Source organism: Oryzias latipes, chromosome 15, assembly GCF_002234675.1.
Source record: "Oryzias latipes chromosome 15, ASM223467v1".
NCBI classification, from domain to species: Eukaryota; Metazoa; Chordata; class Actinopteri; order Beloniformes; family Adrianichthyidae; genus Oryzias; species Oryzias latipes.
Window position 1 is genome coordinate 11,878,275 of NC_019873.2, and position 22,204 is coordinate 11,900,478.

The window sequence follows — 22,204 nt, forward strand, 5'->3', positions numbered from 1 at the left end:
AAAGTAACGAAATACACCACACACTCGTTTCTTCATATTGCACTTTATTCAGCTCTGAGGCTAAACTTGGCGAAGACCTCATTGCGTTCACAGATCTTTATTGCTTCCCGGTTCATCCAGAGTCTGTTAGAACGGACATCGGAGCACACGCTCCGGACAAACATCACAGACGCAGAAGGCTTTAGAGAACACCCATGATAGAGGAACACGTTTGGATCTGTCCCAGCGGGACGACGGCATGGTGACAGCACGGCCCTGCCTAGATATAATGCTACTGCAGGTGGCGCCCCCTGGTGGTACAAACTGAGATCCAGGCAGGTGTGATTGGAGAGGAGTGCAGTGAAACATCTCACAGTATTTATTTTGAAGGTTCTGCAGAAAGACGGGCACAGGGTTCACCTCAGGACCTGAAGATTCAGATTCAAAACCTCAGAACAGATTATTCTGTTGCGATTCAACCAATAGGAGTGAGCGAAACCAGGAAAAACAGGAAGTTTTTGGAGACAAACATCGATTAGTTGGTTTCAACTGTTTTTCAGTGATGATCTGCTGAGATCTGAGGTTCATACTTCGTTCCAGGACTGAAATCGTCCTGGAGGGTTCATGTAGTTCAGCTCAGCAGATCTCATCTAATCCTCCTAAATTTTGTCTCCAAAAACCTCCACTAGTGTTTCTGACTTGCTGCAAATTGTTCCTGAATCCCTCTAAGTCCTGCGGCGCCTCTGTGCTCCACAAACCTGCATGCCCTCACAGAGTGACGGTGGGGGTGGGGCTTAAGTACTTTTATTGTGGAAGTGCAGTCCCGCTCATGCCACCAACACCACCTTCTTCAACAGCTCTTCATTTCTGCTGGAGGGGTTCTGGGGTTTGCTTCAGAAACAAGCAGCTCGTGATTAACCGAGGTGATGTGAGGATCGGCCAGCAGAGGGCGCCGGCTCCCAGAAGCGTCCCCTCCACATGTCAGTGTGGAGTTGTGTGGTTGGGGTGTGAGGGGGTGTGGGAGGGGGGGGGGATGCTCTTAGTGGTCCAGGATGCGGAGGTTGCCGGAGACGATCTTATTTTCCAGCATGGAGCCGGCTGGAATGTCGATCCGATCTCCGTGGTTGGCGATGATGATGACGGTGCCCTGAGGACGAAGGCCATTTGTTGAAGACACCTGCAGACCCTTTAAGGAACACTATGCAACAATTTGGATAAAACCTGCAGCCTTACCTTCAGGGATACGTTCTTCCCAAAGGTGACGTCTCCAGAAACCGTCAGGTGGTCCAGCTCCAGGATGTCCGGGATGCTCTCGAGGCGGGTCAGGTACTCCTGGACCTGAACACAGATCCATGACGTTTACCATGAAGGTTTGAGAAGCTCTGACTTCACTTCAAATTACATCAGATTAGATCCAACAACAGTTTCTAGAACCAAGTTCTCTGTTCTCCTCAGGGAAGCAGGTCAGAACTGAAAAGTTCTGCTGCTAAAGTCATGGTTTTAATTCTTTTACTTAGGAAAACACTTTTGAATTTGTGTTTTTAAGGTGCAGTTTATTCATGTCTGTGTCTTTGCAGAGATCGTTTTTCCTTTTTGTTTAATTTATTTTACATAGAAATGTTCACAATGTTCAATTTAAAGCAGCGTTTTTGCTGCTGTTTCACACGTTTTCAGTTTATTTCTTATTTGGGTGATTTTAATGTTATTTACCGTTTTACTTTTCTTTTTTTTTGGCTAATTACGTTTGACGCAGATAATTTAAGCTAAAATAATTTGCTTTGGTTCTTACTTTCTGTGATTTACCATCTGATTTCAATTAATACATTTAGGAATGAAATTTAGTAACTTTTTTTCAAGCTTTTTATTTGTTTTAGGCATTTTTTTTAGTAAATCAAGTCACATTTCTAGCAACATTTCTACACACATATTACACAAGTTTATATTTTTTAAAATCTTTTTGGATTTATGTTTTTAAAGAATATCTTACATTATTCAGCCCTTTAAAAGCAGCTTTAAACATTCTTGAATGAAATAAGCCATTTTTAAAGCCCCACTCCAATGAAAATGGTGTTTTTAACATGTGCTTGTAGCATTTTTCTAATGGTGGAGGGCATATAACAGAATTTAAGTTTAAAATTGCTTTTCTTAAATCAAATTGCTATAAATCAGGAGCAGATGAAACGTTTGAAAAACTCTTAGTTGTGATGTTAAATATGTTGGCCGGGCCACCAGCTCCCTGCTCCGCCTCATTCTGATGCATCCACTTGCAGACAAATGGATCCATCAACATCTTTGTTTTCCTCGTTTGAGCTGGAATCTGGATCTAAACTGTACGGCATGTTGGCTCCAAAACTGCTGAATGTTTTTGTTGCAGCAGTAATGTTAGGCGGGGTGTGAGGGGCTGTAAGCTTGCAGGAGAGCGTGTCCACAAAGGGTTTCTGGGAAATCAGCGCAGGCTTACTCCCCGCCAACAGTCCCGCCCACAACTCAGAGGTGAATTTCTCATGAACTCCTGCTGCTCTGCAGAAACTATGTCCTAAAAAATGACTCTGGATTTTTGATTTGACATAAAACGCAGTAATCATCATTAAAAGACCTCTAGGATTGTTCTCAGAAAAGATTCAAAGATGATCAGAGTGGCTCTTTAAGTTTCTTTACTTTTTATTTTACTTTTTCGTTGGCTAAGAAAACCTTTTTAAGCAGTTTTTTTTTAATCAGCAGCTTTTTCTAAATGGACAAATTCAAAGTTTGACAACAACCCTGAATTACATATTTCTTATAAATTAATGTGTTTGCTTTTTATAGGAAGTCAAGTCTTTTTAAGAATAATAAATAAGTCAAAGTATAAGGCTTTGGCGAAAAAAAGGGCCACTGGGTTAGTTTTTTGATCCGGTTGCCGTGGTTACCTTGGTGAAGGAGCTGCCCAGCTTGACGTGAGGCGTGGTGGGGAACTCCCTCTTGGGGCTCATGGTGAGCGAGCCGGCATCCAGGCTGTACAGGTTGGACATGACCAGCAGAAGGTCGGACGTGGTCTTCACCGGCAGGAAGCGGCTGCGAGGAACGTTGATCCCCATGGCGTTGTCGAAGCACTTGATGGCAGCCCCCACCGCCGTCTCCAGCTGGATGACGTTCTGCCCGCCGTCGAGCGTCTGAAGAAGAAGAGGCTGCTTTAATGATTTTCTCTTGATGAAGCTTTTTCTGAAATGTTTAAACCGTTAAGTGATTTTGAGGTTTTAAGAAAAATGTTTTAAGGAGCTAAAATGTAACGTTTCCATTCCAGTTCATTCTAGAAACATTTTCTAAAGTCACATCCTAAAACTGACTCCAGAGGTCGTCACTGCTGATGTTAGGCTCAAGAACCTGGAGCAAAGGAGGGAGAACGTCCTGCAGTTCATCTGAGGGACAGGTGGAGGAGGACGGAGGATGTTCACGACCTCTGAGACTTCTCTGAAGATTTATTCTGAAAACTGGGAGTCATTTTAACCTAAAACTGGACTCTAATCCTGAGACAACAAAGTGAGGAGATCCTGACAGGGCTTTGTGTTTACGTCAGACCTGGATGAGGAGCTGCTCGGGTTTCTCTACTGTCCCTAAAGTCAAACTTGAGGAGCTTTTCTGCAGACAGGATGTGAAGTGAAGATTATGCAAGCATTTAAAAATAGTAGTTGGTTAATCTGGGTTTAGAATTCTGATGAATAGAATGGAACACGTTGTGATTGCTGTTTTTATACTTTAAGACATACAGTCAGGACCATAAATATTTGGACAGAGACACATTCTTTCTAATTTAGTTTCTGTACATTACCACAGTGAATTTTAAATAAAACAACTCAGATGCCATTGAAATGCAGACTTTCAGCTTTTATTCCTTGGGTTGAACAGAAAGATTGCATAAAAGTGTGAAAAACTAAAGCATTTTTAAACACAATCCCTTCATTTTATGGGCTCGTAAGCAATCGGACAATTGACTTCCATGCTATTGCATGGGCAGGTTGTTATGTCATTATGAGTGAAGCAGATAAAAGGCCTGGAGTTGATTAGAGGACTCGTGCTTGCATTTTGAAGATTTTGCTGTGAACAGACAACATGCGGTCAAAGGAGCTCTCCATGCAGGTGAAAGGAGCCATCATTAAGCTGAGAAAACAGAAAAAAAAACATGCGAGAAATTGCTACAGTATTAGGAGTGGCAAAATCAACAGTGTGGTACATCCTGAGAAAGAAAGAAAGCACTGTTGAACTCAGCAACGCAAAAAGAGTGAACAACACTCTCCAGGAGGAAGGCGGATCAATATCCAAGTCTACCATAAAAAGAAGACTGCATGAAAGTAGATACAGAGGGTACAATACAAGATGCAAGCCACTCATCAGCCTCAAGAATAGGAAGGCTAGATTGGACTTTGCTAAAAAGCATCTAAAAAAGCCAGCACAGTTCTGGAAAAACATTCTTTGGACAGATGAAACCAAAATCAACCTGTACCAGAACGATGGGAAGAGATAAGTATGGAGAAGGCGTGGAGAAGCTCATGATCTAAAGCACACTACATCATCAGTAAAACACGGTGGAGGCAGTGTGATGGTCTGGGCGTGCATGGCTGCTAGTGGCACTGGGACACTAGGGTTTATTGATGATGTGACACAGGACAGAAGCAGCCAGATGAATTCTGAGGTGTTCAGAGACAAACTGTCTGCACAGATCCAGGTGAATGCAGCCAAACTGATTGGGCGGCGTTTCATAATACAGATGGACAACGACCCACAACATACAGCCAAAGCAACACAGGAGTTTATTAAAGCAAAGAAGTGGAATATTCTTGAATGGTCAAGTCAGTCACCTGATCTTAACCCAATTGAGCAGCATTTCACTTGTTGAAGACTAAACCTCAGACAGAAAGGCCCACAAACAAACAGCAACTGAAAGCCGCTGCAGTAAAGGCCTGGCAGAGCATTCAGACGGAGAAAACCCAGCATCTGGTGATGTTCATGAGTTCAAGACTTCAGGCTGTCATTGCCAACAAAGGCTTTTCAACCAAATATTAGTAATGACCATTTTATTTTCAGTTATTTCATCTGACCAATTACTTAGGAGCCCATGAAATGAAGGGATTGTGTTTAAAAAATGCTTTAGTTTTTCACACTTTTATGCAATCTTTTTGTTCAACCCATGAAGTAAAAGCTGAAAGTCTAAACTTCAATGGCATTGGAGTTGTTTTATTGAAAATTCACTGTAGTAATGTACAGAAACAAAATTAGAAAGAATGTGTCTCTTTCCAAATATTTATGGTCCTGACTGTACAAACTGCCCAAACCGGTCGGGTGCATTCTTTACTTCTCCCATTTCAGGTCTTGATTCTCGCTTCATTCATGCGTCACGGCGACCGGCCCTCCTTTGGAGATTACAAGAACGCTCTCTAATCTGAGTCAGAGATTTTCCTGACAATTTGTTAGTTTGAGAAACTGGGGGAGGTTCCCATTCAAACCAGGAGAACACCAGGGAGGTTTTCATGAGAAGCCGAAGGTCTAAGGAGCCGTTGCAACATCTCCACCTTCTGGTCGCTGCTCCCGACTCACCTTAGGGTTGACGATGATCTCCATGTCCATGGCCGTCTTCTCCTGCAGCCTCTTGATGGCGGGCAAAGAGATCCACAGGTTGTTGGTGTTGAAGATCTTGAACTTTGAGACCGATTTGAACTCGTCCACGTGGGCCTTGGGCACCTGCGCGATCTCCAGCAGCCGCAGCTTCCCGTCGTAGGTGATCAGCGTTCCTCCCTGCAGAATTGCAGCCAGACATTGTCACGCCGCAGGAGGGACCGCCCCCTTTTATCCCTCCTCCTCCGGTTCTTACCTTGACGTCCGCGCGCGTTTTGTCCGTCACCTCCATGACGAACTCGCAGCGTTTGCCGTTGGGCTGGCTCACCAGGTGGTGCAGGATGTGCAGGTCCACGGTGGCGCCCAGGTTGTCGATGTTGGACACAAAGATGTACTCCTTGCCCTGCGCGATCAGCTGATCCAGCAGGCCCGAGTTGTAGAAGCTGGCGTAGATGTCGCCGTGACCCGGAGGGTACCAGGCCTCTGCGTTCTGCCCGCTCATGCTGAGGCTGGTGGCCACGGGGAGGAGGGACTCTTTGTTGATGCGGGGGTACCTGAGGAGGGGGGCGGAGCTCAATCAAACCTCCATTCTGTGGTTTTTCTGTTACACGTAGACTCCACACCTTTCACTCACCAAAACATTTTCTCCAGAGGTTAAAAGAAAGATCAGATTTTACCATTTAGCTACGGAGCTTCAGCTCCAGTCTTTACAGTCTTTTGATTCTTCAACTGTTTACGCAAATAATGTCAGTCCAGCGGATTCTGAAGAAGAGGAAAGCCGACATGAAAAGTCGGAATCGGTTACGATTTATCAGAGGGTGTGATATTTAAGGTTCAGCACGGCTGTGAAAGAGTTAAAAAAATGTGAACTTGTTTCTGATAAAACTATAAGCAGATGGAGTTCCTGATCGCTTCACTGACTCCACAAAAACTAAATTATTCACCACATTGAAATGTGGAGTCATCACTGACTGAAGAAAGAGCACATTTTTATGACTTTGTGTTTTAACAGAAAAGCAGAAGAAGGTCTGTTTTAACAAAGAATCATCCGAGTCCCTTCTGTCTTTTTTGGGCTTTACAAACTCTAAAACTTCTTTAAAACTAACTTTCTGAAAGTGAAAACATTGTTTACTTTTAAATGTGTCTGTTTATTTCCTGAAGTAAATTTAATGCTTTATGAATAAACACAAAATGAAATCCTTTCATCTCAGTTACAAAGATGTTATAAAGACCCAGTCTGATAAAAACTTTGCTTTCAACAAGTTCTTTTTCTGATGATGAAGGACATGGACATAGAAAATTAAGTTTAAAATAGCATTTCTGATCATGTCTTTATTCAAATCATTGGGAATCAGGAGCAGACGAAAAAAGAGAGCATTTGTGATGTAGAGAAGCTTCTTGCTCAGAGCTCGAAGCAACAGGAAGTCCAAACAAGGACGTCCGGTTCTAGACAGTGTCTGCAGCCTGGTCCTCCTGGTTTGAATGAACAAGTGTGTGGATCAGAGGATTAGGGGAGATGCAGACTGAAAAGTTTCTAACATTATTCCACATCTGAGAAAATGGTTCTTGCTGCTCTGATTGATCTTAAAGGCAGTGATGTTTTCCTGTGGCGTCAGAACCAAACGTGGGAAGTTTGCTGCTTCCACAAAAGTGCTGCTCCTAGTGCAGCTCAGCATCCACTTTCCCACAAAACCCACTTCCAGCCTGAGGGTCTGGATCCTTTTCCTTCAAGGGACGCTTGTCAAAGCGGACTGTCAGGCAGAAGAGAAGGTTCAGAACGTGACGGTCACAGTTGTAGCCTCACGGCTCAGAAAGTTCCTCTCCGTTCTGAACTCTGAACAAGAACAAGTTAGTGAGACTGAGAGAAACTTTCCTACGAGTTAGTTCCGAACCAAAAACCAGCAGAACCGGGCTCTTGTGTTCTTCTTTTAAATTGACAGTGGAACCAAACCAGTTTATTCCCACAGCACACAAACACACCACAACAATCGACACATCCTGGTGTTTTGTGACGTCTGCTGTTTGCTCGCAGGTTCAGATCCGTTTGTGTGAGTGTGTGTATGTGTGTGTGGGTGTGTGTGTGTGTGTGTGTGTGTGTGCGTGTTCACCTGCTCTGATTGAAGGTGTGTATCCTGACCCGGTGATGTGTGTACTTCTGCAGGATTTTCTTTGTGTCTTCATCTGTGTTGAAGGAGTTCATGAGGACCAGCGGCACGTCGGTGTTGTACGTCTTGTTCAGGTGCTGCGAGACGCAAAACAAACTTTGAGAAAGCGCCGCTGGAACCATCAGGAAAAGGTTCTGATGGATCACGCAGCTTGAAATCTTTATGTGAAACATGGCAGTGGCAGCATCATAATGTGGGACCGCTTTGACTTTTGAACATCGCAAGTATCAAGATGGAAAACATTTGATGAGAAGTTCAGAAGTTGAAGCTGAGGCGTTGTGCCGTCTTCAGCGTGAACCCCCATCATGAAGCTCCCACTGCAGCCCTGCAGAGCTTCAGGAACAAAATATTTGACTCCTATAATGTATTTTAACCAACATTGTGTACCCGTTTGTCTTGATAGAAAAAGTCTTTATTCTAACATTCAGGTTTTCATATATGACAAATTCATGAAAAAGCTAAAAATGTATTAAAAAACATTTTTTAATTGATATTTTTACCTTAAAATACTTATTTTTAAAGCTGTTCTTCAGAGTTGAATTCATTTTTTGTAATTAAAAAATTACAACGATAGAAAAGTAAATTAATTTATGTTTATTTACCACAAGCTCACAGAAAAATAAAGCGATTCAGATTTTTAAGCAAAACTCGTCATCGCAGACGAAACAGGCGGCGGCTCACAAAGGAGCAGGACGGGCGCGTTCAGCAGCGTCGCCTGCATGAAAGCACCAGAAAGCTGCAGGTCCTGCTCCTCCACTCCTCATCTTCATCATAAGGTGAGCAAACAAGAGCATAGAAGCCTGCTGACTCATGACAAAAGGAACAATGATGGCGCTCAAACTGGAATCTCGCTCCAGACTGTTTGATGAATGTGCTGAATCAGAAAGACTATTGAAGTCTGTTCTAACACCAACTCTGGAGGTGAAATGTGAATTCTCTGGTCTTAATCTGCATGACTGGAGGCTGACGTTGCTCATTTGGAGTCAGGTTTCCGTAGAAACTCTTCACTTGTGGTTTTTTCCAGCGGTGTCGATTGCAAATTCAACCGTTAAAAAAAGGATCCACTTTTTTTTCTTGCTTCCTCTTTATAACAAAGAATTCCTGCTTCCTTCATGTCGTTAAAATACAAAAAGCAAATGTAGTAACTGCAGTGTAAGGCGCCTGTTCTGATTGGACCTTCAGTGCAGCTCAGCTCTATAAGCCAGCAGGCGCCTCAGATGATCCACAGAAACCAGGTCACAATACGGAGAAGCTGAAGCCTCACAGATAAATGAGGAGAGCACAAACAATGGAAGGAGTAGAACAAAATAAAGAACACCTACATCTGACATGAACAGAAGGCTCTGAAGCTAAACCTGCAGAAGAAACATGGAGCAGCTGGAAGAAGAGCCCATAAACATCTGCATGATGGTTTGAAGAGAGTTTCACTTTCTGCCCCACAGTTGTTGGTCTGTTGTATGGAGAGCGTGTGATTCGCTCAATAGAGCGATTCAGCCTGAAGGTAATCAGAGCAGAAAACGGTAACTGACGGAGAGTCTGAGGCCTTGGTCAAACCCCCACCCCCACCCCCCCGGGAGGCTGTTACCCAGTACTATAACAGTGCGCTGGTTCAAGAGTCCTCCTGAGAGTTTTCAACCCTCCACCAACAGATCCCCTTTCACTGAACACTCCCCACCTCCTCCAAAAACGTCAGGTCTGTGACAGAGAAACGCCAGGAAGAACCATCAATGGTTGAAATATTCTCTAAATGCAGGAAAACTGTGTTAAATAGAGTTTAACAGAGCTCAACAATCCAACGATGGGATTTAAATAACATGGTCAATGCTGAATTTTACTTATTTTTCATGCATGCAGAGCATTTTTAACTTCCAAACCAGACAAACTTCCCAAACCGGACGTTTCTTAAACACTTCAATCAGTTTTCAGCGCTCTTTGAATGAGCAAAGCAGCTTTGGCGGCTCCAAACTAAAACATCAGCATCACCTTCACAGCTTAAAGGGAAGCCATCACCACAGATTTATTCACTGGTTTTAGGAGACCCGGGCTCAGATGGAGGATCCTCCTAACGGGAAGACCACCCCCTCTTTTATCTTTACACATAGAAGAGTGGCAGAAAGAACTACTGCATGCAAGTAGGCTATAGTCAAAGAAGCAACATTGTGTTTTTTCCCCCAACGCACTTTGTTCTGTGTCCTGATTGGCTGTTGACCGTGTCAATCAATCTCCTCTGTACTGTGCCCCCCTGTACAGGATGCGTGATCAGATCTTTGTTGTCATTCTAGACTTATTTTTCTCTGAAGGTTTGAACTTTGAGAGTTTAAACAAGAGAAAAAAAGTGTGAAAATGTACATGTGTGTGTTCAGTTGTGCAGAAAGTGTGTAGTGAGGGTTTCACTGCCTTAAAACATCTGCAATCCCACTTTTCACCCACCACTGGTTATTTTTAGAATGTAACTCTGGTCATAAACATTCTATCTGAAAGAAAAGGAAATTACTTTAGAATATTGGAGTATCCAAACTTTATTAAAAAGTAAAGCTAATCCTCTCAAGTCATGTGTTTAATTGTTTTAATGCATGTCATTTACAGCCTCTAAATGTCAGATTTCAATGATGTTTCCTTACGATAGCGCAGAAATCCCCCCATCAAGTAACTGGAACACCCATTTAAGATTGACAATTGAAAGTCAGGCTCCCAGAAATAAGAAGTTTATTTAGTTTTGGTCACTTTTCTTCTTCACAAGTTATTTTTTTAAATCACTAAAGTATTTTTGGACGTTTCTGAGCAGAAAAACGGCACTCAGAACAAAAGAAAAGCTAGAATCAGCATCAATAAGCTCAGGTAAAAAAGCAAGCTGCCAAAAAGCCTCTTAGAAACCACATCCATGTGTGAAGATTAGTCTGTCTACAGCTGCTTAAAGCAGAATTAAGTGAGCTGTAGAAAACAAATATTAAAGGTAATTTAGAATAGTATGTCCCATAAAACTGTGTTTGAAAAAATGTGTTTAAAGAGTGAGAATTATTCAGAGGAGAAGTGGATGAGTGAGTCACAGCTGATCCATCCTCTGTGAAAAAAGAAGCTGGATGAACCAGTTCACAATAACTGCTTTAGGTTATTTTCATGACGAAGCCATAAAACGATTTTTAGTCCTTCAAATGATCAGAAGCTTTAGTGTAAAGTGTTGCCGTGGGCTACCTCTATCTGCTGCACGGTCAGGTCCAGGAAGGTGTTCTCGTTGCGGACGCTGATCAGGCTCTTGGGGCCTTTACACCCCATGCTGGTGCCCAGACCTCCGTTCAGCTTTACCACCACCAGCTTGTTTAAGCTGTCGGCTACGCTGTCCGGCAGGCCGCGAGCAGCGATCTTATCGTAGGGCTGGATCTAGAAGGAGGGGGGAACAGAACGGATCAGTGAACCTGAAATAACACAAACTTTCCAAGCTGCAGTTTTTCTACACATGGATGGAAGATACTTTAGCAGAAAGTGAATCAATCAACAGGCAAATGATGGGGAGGGGGGGGGGGGCTGGAACTGTTCCTGTGATCAGAAGCTGAGGGGAACACAAACGCATCGCTGAACATCCCCCTCCAGTACTTTCACATTTATTTCTTCTGTATCGTCTTTTGCTTAAAGGAAACCGGTCATAACCAGAACAGCTGATTTTTCTTGTTCTTCAAGAAAGATGATTCAAAATTCTGGTTCCTTGAGATTTTATTTAAATACCTGATTTGTTTAAAAACCCCTAAGGAAATCTTGATAACAGAAATGTCTGCCAACCCTTCTGAAGTTTCACTGATCTGTGTTGCTTGAATCTTAAGTGTCTAAACGAACAATTCCAGATGAGCAAAGAATACCATAATAAGTAAGAAATGCACATACAATTCCAGGGGGAAATCTCCTAAAAAGAGCTGAATGTTTTCACACGGAAATAGTTAAAAGAGCTGAAAGCATGAATGGAGGTTCAAGTGCAGAAGAACACCGGAAGGTTCCTCAGAAACGTTTCCCACAAGTCCTCCAGCATCTTCACTGTTCTCCATTCACACAGCTTCCTCTGTTATCACCTCTTATCATTGGTGTTTGAGTGAAACATCATCAATACTTTAGTCCCATGCACCTGAACGGAGGTTGAGCCGTACCGGTGCTGTGGATTTTGGGTTATCCGGCCCCGTGGAGGGTCGTAGAGAGACGCGGCTGCATCTTAACCCTTGTGCTATCTTGCCTTGAAGGCATGTTAACATTGGGAGTGGGGTCACCTGGACCCCACAAGATTTAAGAGGAGCGCAGGTGTGTCTTGCAGTTCCCTTAAGGATGGTACGGCCGAATTGATGGGTGTCATAAAAATGGAACGTACCATTGTTGTGGGTGTGGTAAGTGTATTGTGTGGTATCCGTAAGGATAATGTAAGTTCCATGCGCTTATGACGTACAAGTGATGCTGTCATGCAGGCCCTTCACGCTAGCCGTTAGTAAGGTCTGCATACTGGCTCCTTACTGACTGTACACAATAATGCATGCTCGGGGCGTGCACAAATAAAAAACAGAAAAATTGGGCGTGCAAAATTATTCAGGCCCATGAAGTTAACACTTTGTAGCACCACCTTTTGCTGTGATTACAGCTGTAAGTGGCTTGGGGTACTGTATGTCTATCAGTTTTGCACATCGAGACTGAAATGTTTGCCCGTTCCTGCTTGCAAAACAGCTGGAGCTCAGTGAGGTTGGATGGAGAGCGTTTGTGAACAGCAGTTCTCAGTTCTCTCCACAGATTCTCGATTGGATTCAGGTCTGGACTTAGACTTGGCCATTCTAACACCTGGATATGTTTATTTGTGAACCATTCCATTGTGGAGTTTGCTTTAAGTTTTGGATCATAGTCTCTGCAGTTCATCCAGAGTGATCACGGGCCTCTTGGTTCCGTCTCTGATCAGTCTTCTTGTTTGAGCTAAAGGTTTAGGGGTTTTTGTAGATTTAGAGTGGTCTGATACTATTTCCATTTTAATGTTATCGCTTACACAGTGCTCCTTGTGATGTTTAAAGCTTGGGAAATCTTTTTGTATCCAAATCCGGCTTTGAACTTCATGTTCTTCATGATGCTCTCTGCCCTTAAACAGACCTCTGAGACGATCACAGAGCAGGTGCATTTATACAGAGACTTGATTACATACAGGTGGATTCTAGTCATCATCATTAGTCATTTAGGTCAACATTGGATCATCCAGAGATCCTCACTGAACATCTGCACTGAAAGTAAAGGGAATTCATAATTTTGCACGCCCTATTTTTCAATTTTTTATTTGTTAAAAAGGTTTAAAATATCCAATAAATTTCGTCCCACCTCATGATTGTGATTCTTCACAAAGAATTACAGTTTTATATCTTTATGTTTGCAGCCTGAAATGTGCCATAAGGTTGAAAAGTTCAAGAGAGCTAAATACTTTTGCATGGCGCTGTGTGATGCTTCTGCATTTCTGTTTCCTTCTTCAAACTAGAACTAAATGGCGTACACTTGTACAGCACTTTTCTACCTGTCTTGAAGGCCCAAGGTGCTTTACAGTCTCGTTCACCAATGCAAACACACATTTATACACTGACTGCGCCTCCACTGCTGAACGCCCGCCTATAACCACCAGGAGCGATGTGGCGTTCAGTGTCTTGCCCAAAGACACGTCAACCCGACAGGAACCAAATCTGCAATCTTCCAGTCAAAGGTGTCGACCGCCCTACCTCTGCACCACGGATCAGATAATGTGAGGTTGTTGGGGAGAAAAGTTCTTCACTGTAAAATGTCTTTAATGGTTTTTTTTTCACAGCAACAGGGTTTTCTCAAAAACTTCACATCTCAACAAACGTCTTTGTCTGAGCTCTTTGTGCGTCTGAAAAGAGGAGCAGCGTTTGGTCCAAGTCCAAACAATCCCTTACCTCACCTCTTGAGGTAAAAAAACCCGACAGACAATGAGAGGAGAACTGGACCTTACTGACTAAATGCAGGCTTTAGTTTGAAAACAATTCCCTGATTCTTCAGCGGAAACAAAGAATCTGACAGAGAGGAAAGGTTCACGTTGACCTGCAGATTCCTGGAAGGCTGGCAGAGCAGGAGAGCGAGAACATCAAGTCCTTCTTGATTACGGAGAACGTCTGCTCTCCTGGAAACGGCTGAAACTTCTCATCCTTCAAGATTAAAATCAAAGGGAATTTAACCGTCAACCACAGAGAACGTCCAAATGAAAACATTTGAACAGATTAAATGAGGAGGAGGAAATAAAAAATATTATCAAGCTCACACTGCAAAAACAGTCAATCAAGTATTTAGCCTCTTGTCAATTTATCTGGTACATGTTTATAGAATATATTTTTAATATGTACAGACTTTTTAATACTTTTTTACACTTACAAATGTGCTACGTTTAGGTAAAAACTAGTCAATTTTGTTGAAATGTCGCATTTTAATAGAAGAAAACCTGTTAATTTGAGTAAAAAAAGACAAAAGCACTAAAACTATTTAGAGTTTTTACAGATTAGGATGAAAAATATATCATAATTCACAGATTATTCATAAACTAGATGTTTTAGCCTTGAATTAAGAACTGCTGTCTGCACGCCACACTCAGATTATTATGAAATATCTGCATATGAGTGAACAATCTGTGAGGTCTTTTCTCATCAGGCCGGGCACACAGGTAGGGTCGGGCAGCGCCGCCTTGTCATTTCCTTCTCTCCTCGCTCTGAGGCCGTCTTTCCAGATTCTTAGGCATTCTCCTCAGACAAAAGATGGTTCTCTTTGTTGTTTGTAGACGCTGTCGGTAGCTTTTCAGATCCTGTACGCACGACTGCTCTCTTAATAACAGCCATCTTTGACAGCAGAGGAACACCTTCACTGGAACTGGATCTGATCCAACAGAATGCCTGACGAGGCCCAACAGATTCCCAACAGATTCCCAACAGATTCCCAACAGATTCCCTCAGTCTGCAGATCCTCCAAAGCAACAAAACTCTCTTTCACTATTTTATGAAACAAAATAAACTGTTTCCAAAGTTGAGGACTCCAAACAAACGTGTGATCATGTCCAATCACTGCACCACAAGTCCTTTCTCCTCTGTTTGAGTTTCCATTTCTGAGCATTAAGTCCCAGATATTTGCTTGCTGCTTTCGTGCACAAAACACTGGAGCCATTCAGACGGGCTCACAGGTAATAAACACGCAAAACCCGCGCCTTTCATTTCCGCAGAGAAAAGCCAAACTTACTGAGTCTTCTGGGGGCCTCTGTATCTTGACCCACTCCACAGACGGGCCCTTCACCTGCAGGAATCTTTGGAAAAGGTTTGTGAAGCCCTCAAAGTTCTTCTTGGCAACCTGAAAAAGACATCAAGATTAGTTTCTATTAAAAAAAAAACAGACAGAATGGAGGTCAAAACTCAAATCTTCAGATCTGACTGAAGACAAAAATCTCTGCTGAAGCTTTTTGTGCTTCATAAAAAAGTTCTTCATGAAAATGACAAAGCTAAACTTTACATCTGCACTACTGGAACAACAAAACTTGTGCAAATATGAAGCAGAAGCAATAAAAACACACATTTAGATGCAAGTTTTGGTCCCTTTCAGGAAGCCTCCTGCTGTCAAAGGTGAGATTTAGTACAGTTAGAGAGGAAACCTTATATTATTGGTCTGAGGACTAAAGATCAGAGCTTGATTGTCTCTAAAAAGGAGTTTGAGGAACTCATCCCCTCCTTATTTTTGGAGCCTTTTTCTTTTATCGATGTATCTGCAGTGAGTTTTAACAGCTATACATGCAGACAAAAACACTGTTGTCATCGATGAAAAAAAGCCAAGATGTTGTCCCTTTTGCGATTTGGTGGAAAAAAAACAGGAAGACGTTGAAGGTAGAAATAAAATAAGTAGAAAAAATGTTCATGTTTTTAAATGAGGAACATTTTCGCCCTAAAAATGTCCGGAAAGAAAGACAGAAGTACAGAACAGACCAAACGTTTGGACACACCTTCTCATTCATTTGACCAAACCTTTGGTCTGAACTGTAAGCGCCCCTTTTGTAAAACTATGGTAACAAAACTGATCTTTAGCCCTTTTATCAAAATTAAAGTGAAATCTTCAAAGGAAGGAATTATTCATCAAAAAAGGAAAAAGTTCTTGGTGTTTGTGTATTTTTTCTCTTAAAAAAAAAGAAAAAAAGAAGAAGTGCAGAAGAGTTATGCAATAAACCAATGAATTCATGTGGTTTATTTTTTGTCCACCTTATTCGTCATCAGGAATAGCAACCACTTGAGCATTTCCCAGCATCACTGTGACGCCATCATCTCGTAAATTACAACCAGATGTAGTGCGCGACAGACAGGCGGGGGTGCAAGGACAGGCGGAGGAGGCGCACCTCTTTCTCGGACCCTGACGCCGTGCCCAGCAGCTTCTGCAGCTCGGCCTGCATGGAGCCCTCCAGCTGCTGCCGCATTATTTCCTGGAACTGGGCCATCCCTCTGTGGGCCGATTCCTCGCACAGACCTGAGGGGAGGGGGGGCAGAGGTTTATCCGGATCAAAGGTTGGAGCTTCAACAGCAGATATGAACTCTGACGGATATTCTGAAGCCATTTTTCATTTCATCTCTTTTTGCCAGGCCCTCACCCACCCCTTGCACCCCCCCAACGTTAGACACATTCCCAGGAGTTTACAGCTAAATCTGCAGAATCTACTGGTTTACAGACGCTGCAGAAAAATAAAAACTGCAAAAACAAGGATTTTAAACCTTCAAAATGTGAGAATAGCAACAAAAGTCCAACCATTTGACTTCCTGGTTATTAGAATATTTGCATGATCAAGTAAACCGCATAATTTATGTCCTTTATCCAATCATCACAGTTCTGATCTGATATGGAGAAATCTTATTAAGACTCCTAGTTTTCTTGCTGCATGTTTTTCTGACTCGTTTTCTTTCATATCCAAGCATGTGCTAAATTGAAAAGGAATTAAGAGCAGAACCATATGCTCTGTGATTGAAAGCCAACCATCCTTTTCATAGAAACCAGACGAGTGTTTGTTCAGACTGAGGCTGGAAGGATAGCTAACACCAGAGAGATGGAACAAAAAAGTTTTAAAACAAAACGGAAACGATAGGATTTTGATTTAAAGAAATCTGAGTGTAGTCCAAAACCCATGAACCAGGTCTTATTTGGGATTGTAAGGCTCCTAAACTTTATGTAAACGCCTCAAATCCAAATTATAGCTGTAATCTGATTACTTACTTTTAAATTTTTACAGTCATGTATACAGACTTTTCCTCTCTTTTTATCCCGATTACTTCAGCAGAATTAATGATACTGGACTGCAACTCCAGCTTGATGATTTACCAGCTTATAAAAAGAGAGTACTTGTAAAAATGAAGACAGAAAGGAAAACATCCTGTATGAAACTACTTAAAAGGATATGTGTCACGCTACAAATAGAAAAAAACAAAAAAAAGATGATCTTAACAGTTAATCAAACTGAAGATAATGTGTCAAACATTTTTTATGCTTTTTTTAAAACAAAGTTTACAGGACTTTTCTGGTAGTACAGAGTAAAGACCCTTTCACAAAGTAATCACAAATCTTGTCTGAAGTTTCAGAGTTGATTCACAAATTTAGTTTTGACTCAGAAAGTATCTGGTTTTCTGTAAGTAGAGGAGAATGAGGTCGTGGTTAGTGTCTGGTTTCCAAATCTGAAATTGTTTTCACTGGAAAGTTGGCAGATGCATAAATACCATAAATGTTTTTGCTAAATTACCTGCCAACTCTGTCGTTTAAACCCTGAAGCTTTTACAAACAAAACTTGATTTGCACATTTCAGACACACTTGTCTCTGACAACTAATTGGCTCTGATCAGTCTGTGCCGACCCGTGCCAGAGCCCAACGATCCTCCTAGCCTGACTTCTTCCCGTCTACCGCTTACCATAACAACCTGGGCCTGTGGACAGGTAACCAGTCATACAGACAGGGACAGTACGCTCTCTTTTCACTGGTTAATCTTCCATTATGAGGACAGACATAACTGCCGTCTTAAGGAATTGGATGTTTAGCCATCAGGTCTGATTTGTACCACGTCAGAGTCTGCCGAACCCTGAAAATGTCTGTCAGAGATAACAACTTTCTCCACATTTGCATGATAAAGGGTCTACCTCAAGCGCTTAAGAAACCTGGTTCTTCAGAGGAACAGAAGCTTTGATTCTAAAACTGTGTGTGGATTTCTGCAAAAAAGTGAGAGAACTGGACCAAGTGAATGTGATGTCATCCATAGAAAATTGACTTGCTTCCAGGTACAATGAGTCCAATCAGTCGTCATTTTTTCGTGAAACAGACGCTGCCATATTGGACAATGGATATAAGTCGGTATAATTGGTCAGATTCCAAATGGTTTGAAATGCCAACATGCAGTCAGATGTGTGTAAACTTCTGCCCACACCCTGTCCTCATTTATCCACAGAGGTCCTGTTCATGAGATATCACAATGCAAACATTCATGAGCAGTCAAACAGGAAATAGATAATGGGAGAAAATCCAGCAATGTTTGCACGCTGTGACGTTGAACATCTGCTGACAAACTGAAGAGAGCCTCAAATCAGCTACTTTTATTTTTAAACATAAGCAGCAGCGGCGGCATTCAGCAGCAGTCGTTCTACAAGAACTGCTTCAGAGTTTCAGAAAACCAGTCAGACTTGAACTTGTACAAAATATAGTCATGGACAAGCCGGTCTGAGGTTCCTTAGCTGCGCTGTGGTGACAGCTGTTGACGGGACTGGGGGTTCTGGGTAGGTGAGCAAAGCTCTCCCACCTTCAGCCTCAGGGGGCGGAGCATCAGTGATGCCGTTTCAAAACACACATGCTGACACCAATTTAACCCCAGAAAGGTGATATTTAATGACCCACTCCCATGACAGTTCTGTTTTTAGTGTTTTTAACATGTTCTTGTGGGGTTTTGTATGATGGAGGACATTTATAAAACATATTAAGCTTAAAAAGGCATTTCTGAGTATTTCTTTATTCAAACTGTTGTGAATCAGGAGCAGACAAAAACATGCTGTTTGAAAAAGTTCATATTTGTTTTATAGAAAAGATACTGGCTGTGCCATAAACTCCCTGCTCTGCTCCATTCTGATGCATCCACTTGTAGACAAATAAATCCATGTACGTCTTTGCTTTCCTCGTCTGAGCTGACATCTCGATCAAAACTGTACGGCTGGATAGCTCCAATATTGCTCGCCATTTTTGTTGCACCCGTAATGTTAGGTTTAGGGTGCAAGGGGCTGTAAGCTAGCAAGAGAGCATGTACACAGAGAGCTCTCATCAATGGGGAGGGAAAGTGGGAGCAGGTGTGCTCCATGCCAACATCCCACCCTCAACTCGGAGCTAAATTTCTAATGAAGTCATGCCGGTCTGCAGAAACTATATCCAAGAAAACAACACAGTTCTTTTAAAATAACAATAATTTAAAGACCACTGTGAAGACTTGGAAAATAGGTCAAAAGATTATCGAGTGGGTCTTTAAAACTTAATTTCAGTTTATATTTGCACATTTAAGGAAACAAAATTTACAGCTCTGAGGTAAACCATGGCAATACCAATGAACAGGTTATGGTCCATTGTTGATGGATTATGCTTGTAATCATTCCTGTTCTTTCACAATAATTAACAACTTGCTGAGTGGCAATAAAACTGAACACAGTGCATATGTGTCACGTGTTTCTTTGTGAGTCCCGTTTGTGACATTGTTTATTTGTCTGCAACTGTGTAGTGGAAAAAAAATGACTTGTGATGTCTCTGGCGCGGTTCTGTGTTGACTTAAAAATGTGCATCTTTTTGTTTTTTTCTATAAATAATGACATACGTGTTAAGTTTTGTGAACACACATTTCAATCAGGTTTATAAATAGGGTCACTGTTTATTTGAGCGCATGCAAACTCAACCACTGAACTCAGCAGCCGTGAGGAAAAAGTTCCGAAATGACAAAAATTACTGTCATGCAGCTAGAATGAAGAAACTGGACAAAAGTTCATCTTTACCTTTGTCAGCACATTTGTCTAAACACACAGTCTGGAGCAGAGTCCAGAGCTGACAAATGCAGCTCACAAGCTGGCGGTACTGATATACTAGATCCAATCAGCTGTTACTACTCTCAGCATGATTCTATAGTAAAGAACCTTCTGGGAAAGCAGTGTCATCTACATAAATCTGATCTGTGTGTAATCTTGGGTATCTAGTTTTTTTTTTTTCTCTTTTTCTTTACAAAGATAAGCTCCAACTAGACACATGTGAGATTAAGGCACATGCAGGTTAAAGTCCCACACCAATCACCTTTTGATATATCGTAAAAACGTTCCCAGTGGTCTTTTAAATCTGATTATACCGTTTTTAGCCGTTTTTGTCCTTTTCTAGAACATGGTTTCTGCAGATTGGCAGTACGGTAGTTTATTCGAAATTTGTCTCTGAGTTGAGTAAGCCCACCCCCTCTTCCCATCATCCATCTGTTTACATACTCTCCCACTAGCTTACAGCTGCTCACATCATTACCAGTGATATAAAAATGGCAAGCAGCATTTGGAGCTATCCAGATGTTTAGTGTTGAGCCAGATGCCAGTTCGGATGAGGAAAACAAAGCAGTACATGTATCCTGTCATCTCCAAGTGGATCATCAGAATGGAGTGGAACAGGGAGCTTGTGGCCCACTCAGCGTATTTCTATGTCACAAACATGATACTTTTTCATCTGCTCTTGATTCACAACGATTTGAATACAGAAATACCAAGAAATGCAATTTTAAGCTTAATTTCCTTTATACATTTTCTACCTCATAAAAAAATAATCCAACCAGAACATGGAAAAAAACACCAAAAAATACAGTTTTCATGGCAGTGGGTCTTTAAGAAAAAAGTTGGCAAAAAGATGATCAACATGGACGAATCCAAATGTCAGAATTTACTCTAAAATCCCCCATTTTTACCAAATTATTTAGTTTTAAACTTAGAATGAATGAAGGCTATAATACAGTAGACTTTAAAGGAAATTCAAGAGATACAAATATGAGGCAAAAATACAGAAAAATGTATTAAAAAGTCGTTTCAAATTTCACATGAAAGCTTTCATAAGTTAATGTCTTAAAGAAATGATCCCTGGCTAAATGAACATTTTAAAAAAGTGAAGTGTGAGAAAAATTCTGAAAATAAATGATTCTTATGAGATTTGTGAGTGTCAGAAAAGAGTCCCCCCTGACCTGAAAAAAATAAAATAAAAAGACTAAAACAGTCTCAAAACAACACTTACCTTCCACGTAAAGCGTCATGTTGAGCTGCCGAATTAAGACAATAAATACTACCTAAACTATAATTAAAATGGCAAACGCCTGATTTTCTGACAGAGAGCCGGAGCCGTCGCTAAGCAGACATCTGTTCAATGAGTGGAAAAGTTTCCTTTTTGCCGGATCATCTCAGCTTATTCAGTCCAACCCATCAGTCCTTTCATCGTCACCTACTCTGTCAGCCTGTAAAATCTGCTGCTCGTGAAGCGGCACTCAGCTGATAAAAGAGTTAGAAGAGAGACCAGCCAAACCTGAACAGGACATTTTTTTCATTATTACCGATTGCCATCTTTGCTTCCCCCTTCTCTGCCCTGAAAATTACCGCGTCAACGATCCGAGAAACGAGTCCGAAGTTCGACTTTGTGATTTGTCATATTTTTGCTGCCTCGCGCCCCGCCTTCCTTCTCGTATTGCCTCATTTTATCCAGACCAAAGTCCACTTTTACAACCACAATAGAAATCCCAACACTTACGGATCGACTGCTCAGGACGTAGAAGGAGCTACAGGGAAGACTGACTGGTACTCGATTCTGGTGGACGTGCGTTTTCTCAGGGAGGTCAGATTTACAGAAGACACCCGTGAATGGCACACGATAGAAAACGTAGCATTCGGTAAAATTTCGACACAACCCCCAAAATAGCCGTAAAATCTACTAAATTAACACCCAGAAATCAAAAATCGATTTTTGAAGATAAGAAATGTCAACATAGAGGGTTTTTGTTTCTTACTAGATGACTGCAGGATGCTAGAGAACAGGAGTCGTCGAGGGGGTCGGCCTGGTCCTCCTGGAGACAGCCGAGAACACACAAGTATTTCTGATTAAAGCTGCCTCTCATTTAAACGCACCGTCATACAGCTTCCGTTTACGTTACTATGTAAAATACAAAATTAATTTATATCGTAGAGTTAATAACTTTAACGGAATTAAAATACTTTAGTTATTCTACAATATAGTACCAATAGTTTCACGAGCGAATGGGAATCTCACAATGGTACAACAGCCAATCAAAACGCTCTTTTTCTCCGTGACGCAGTTTTGTCAACCAATAGAATTCTGCAACGTCCACAACACTTTTTCAGACATTTCCGTAAAAAAAATCATCTCAAGAATGTAACGGGTCCCACGGTTTAGAAATTGTGATGACGTT

At 41.8% G+C, this 22,204-nt stretch overlaps 1 protein-coding gene across 5 annotated transcripts; it reads right to left on the bottom strand.

Moving 5' to 3' along the window:
• Positions 1-24: 24 nt before the first annotated feature.
• On the bottom strand, positions 25-22,054 carry LOC101168232 (UTP--glucose-1-phosphate uridylyltransferase). 5 transcript variants are annotated; one of them, XM_020709354.2, is made up of 11 exons: positions 22,014-22,054; positions 21,785-21,841; positions 16,105-16,232; positions 14,967-15,074; positions 10,923-11,108; positions 7,674-7,807; positions 5,822-6,119; positions 5,548-5,745; positions 2,886-3,128; positions 1,213-1,317; positions 25-1,126 (listed from the first exon to the last, which is right to left on the bottom strand). In XM_020709354.2, the coding sequence occupies exons 3-11, from the start codon at positions 16,201-16,203 to the stop codon at positions 1,019-1,021; spliced, it is 1,479 nt and encodes a 492-aa protein (XP_020565013.1). In that variant the 5' UTR covers positions 16,204-16,232; positions 21,785-21,841; positions 22,014-22,054; the 3' UTR covers positions 25-1,018. The 5 variants fall into 5 exon arrangements, with proteins under 5 accessions (XP_020565013.1, XP_004077045.1, XP_011482486.1 ...); XM_004076997.4 differs by having other exon boundaries at positions 21,785-22,052; XM_011484184.3 differs by lacking the exons at positions 21,785-21,841; positions 22,014-22,054 and adding an exon at positions 21,529-21,711.
• Between the last annotated feature and the right edge of the window lie 150 nt (positions 22,055-22,204).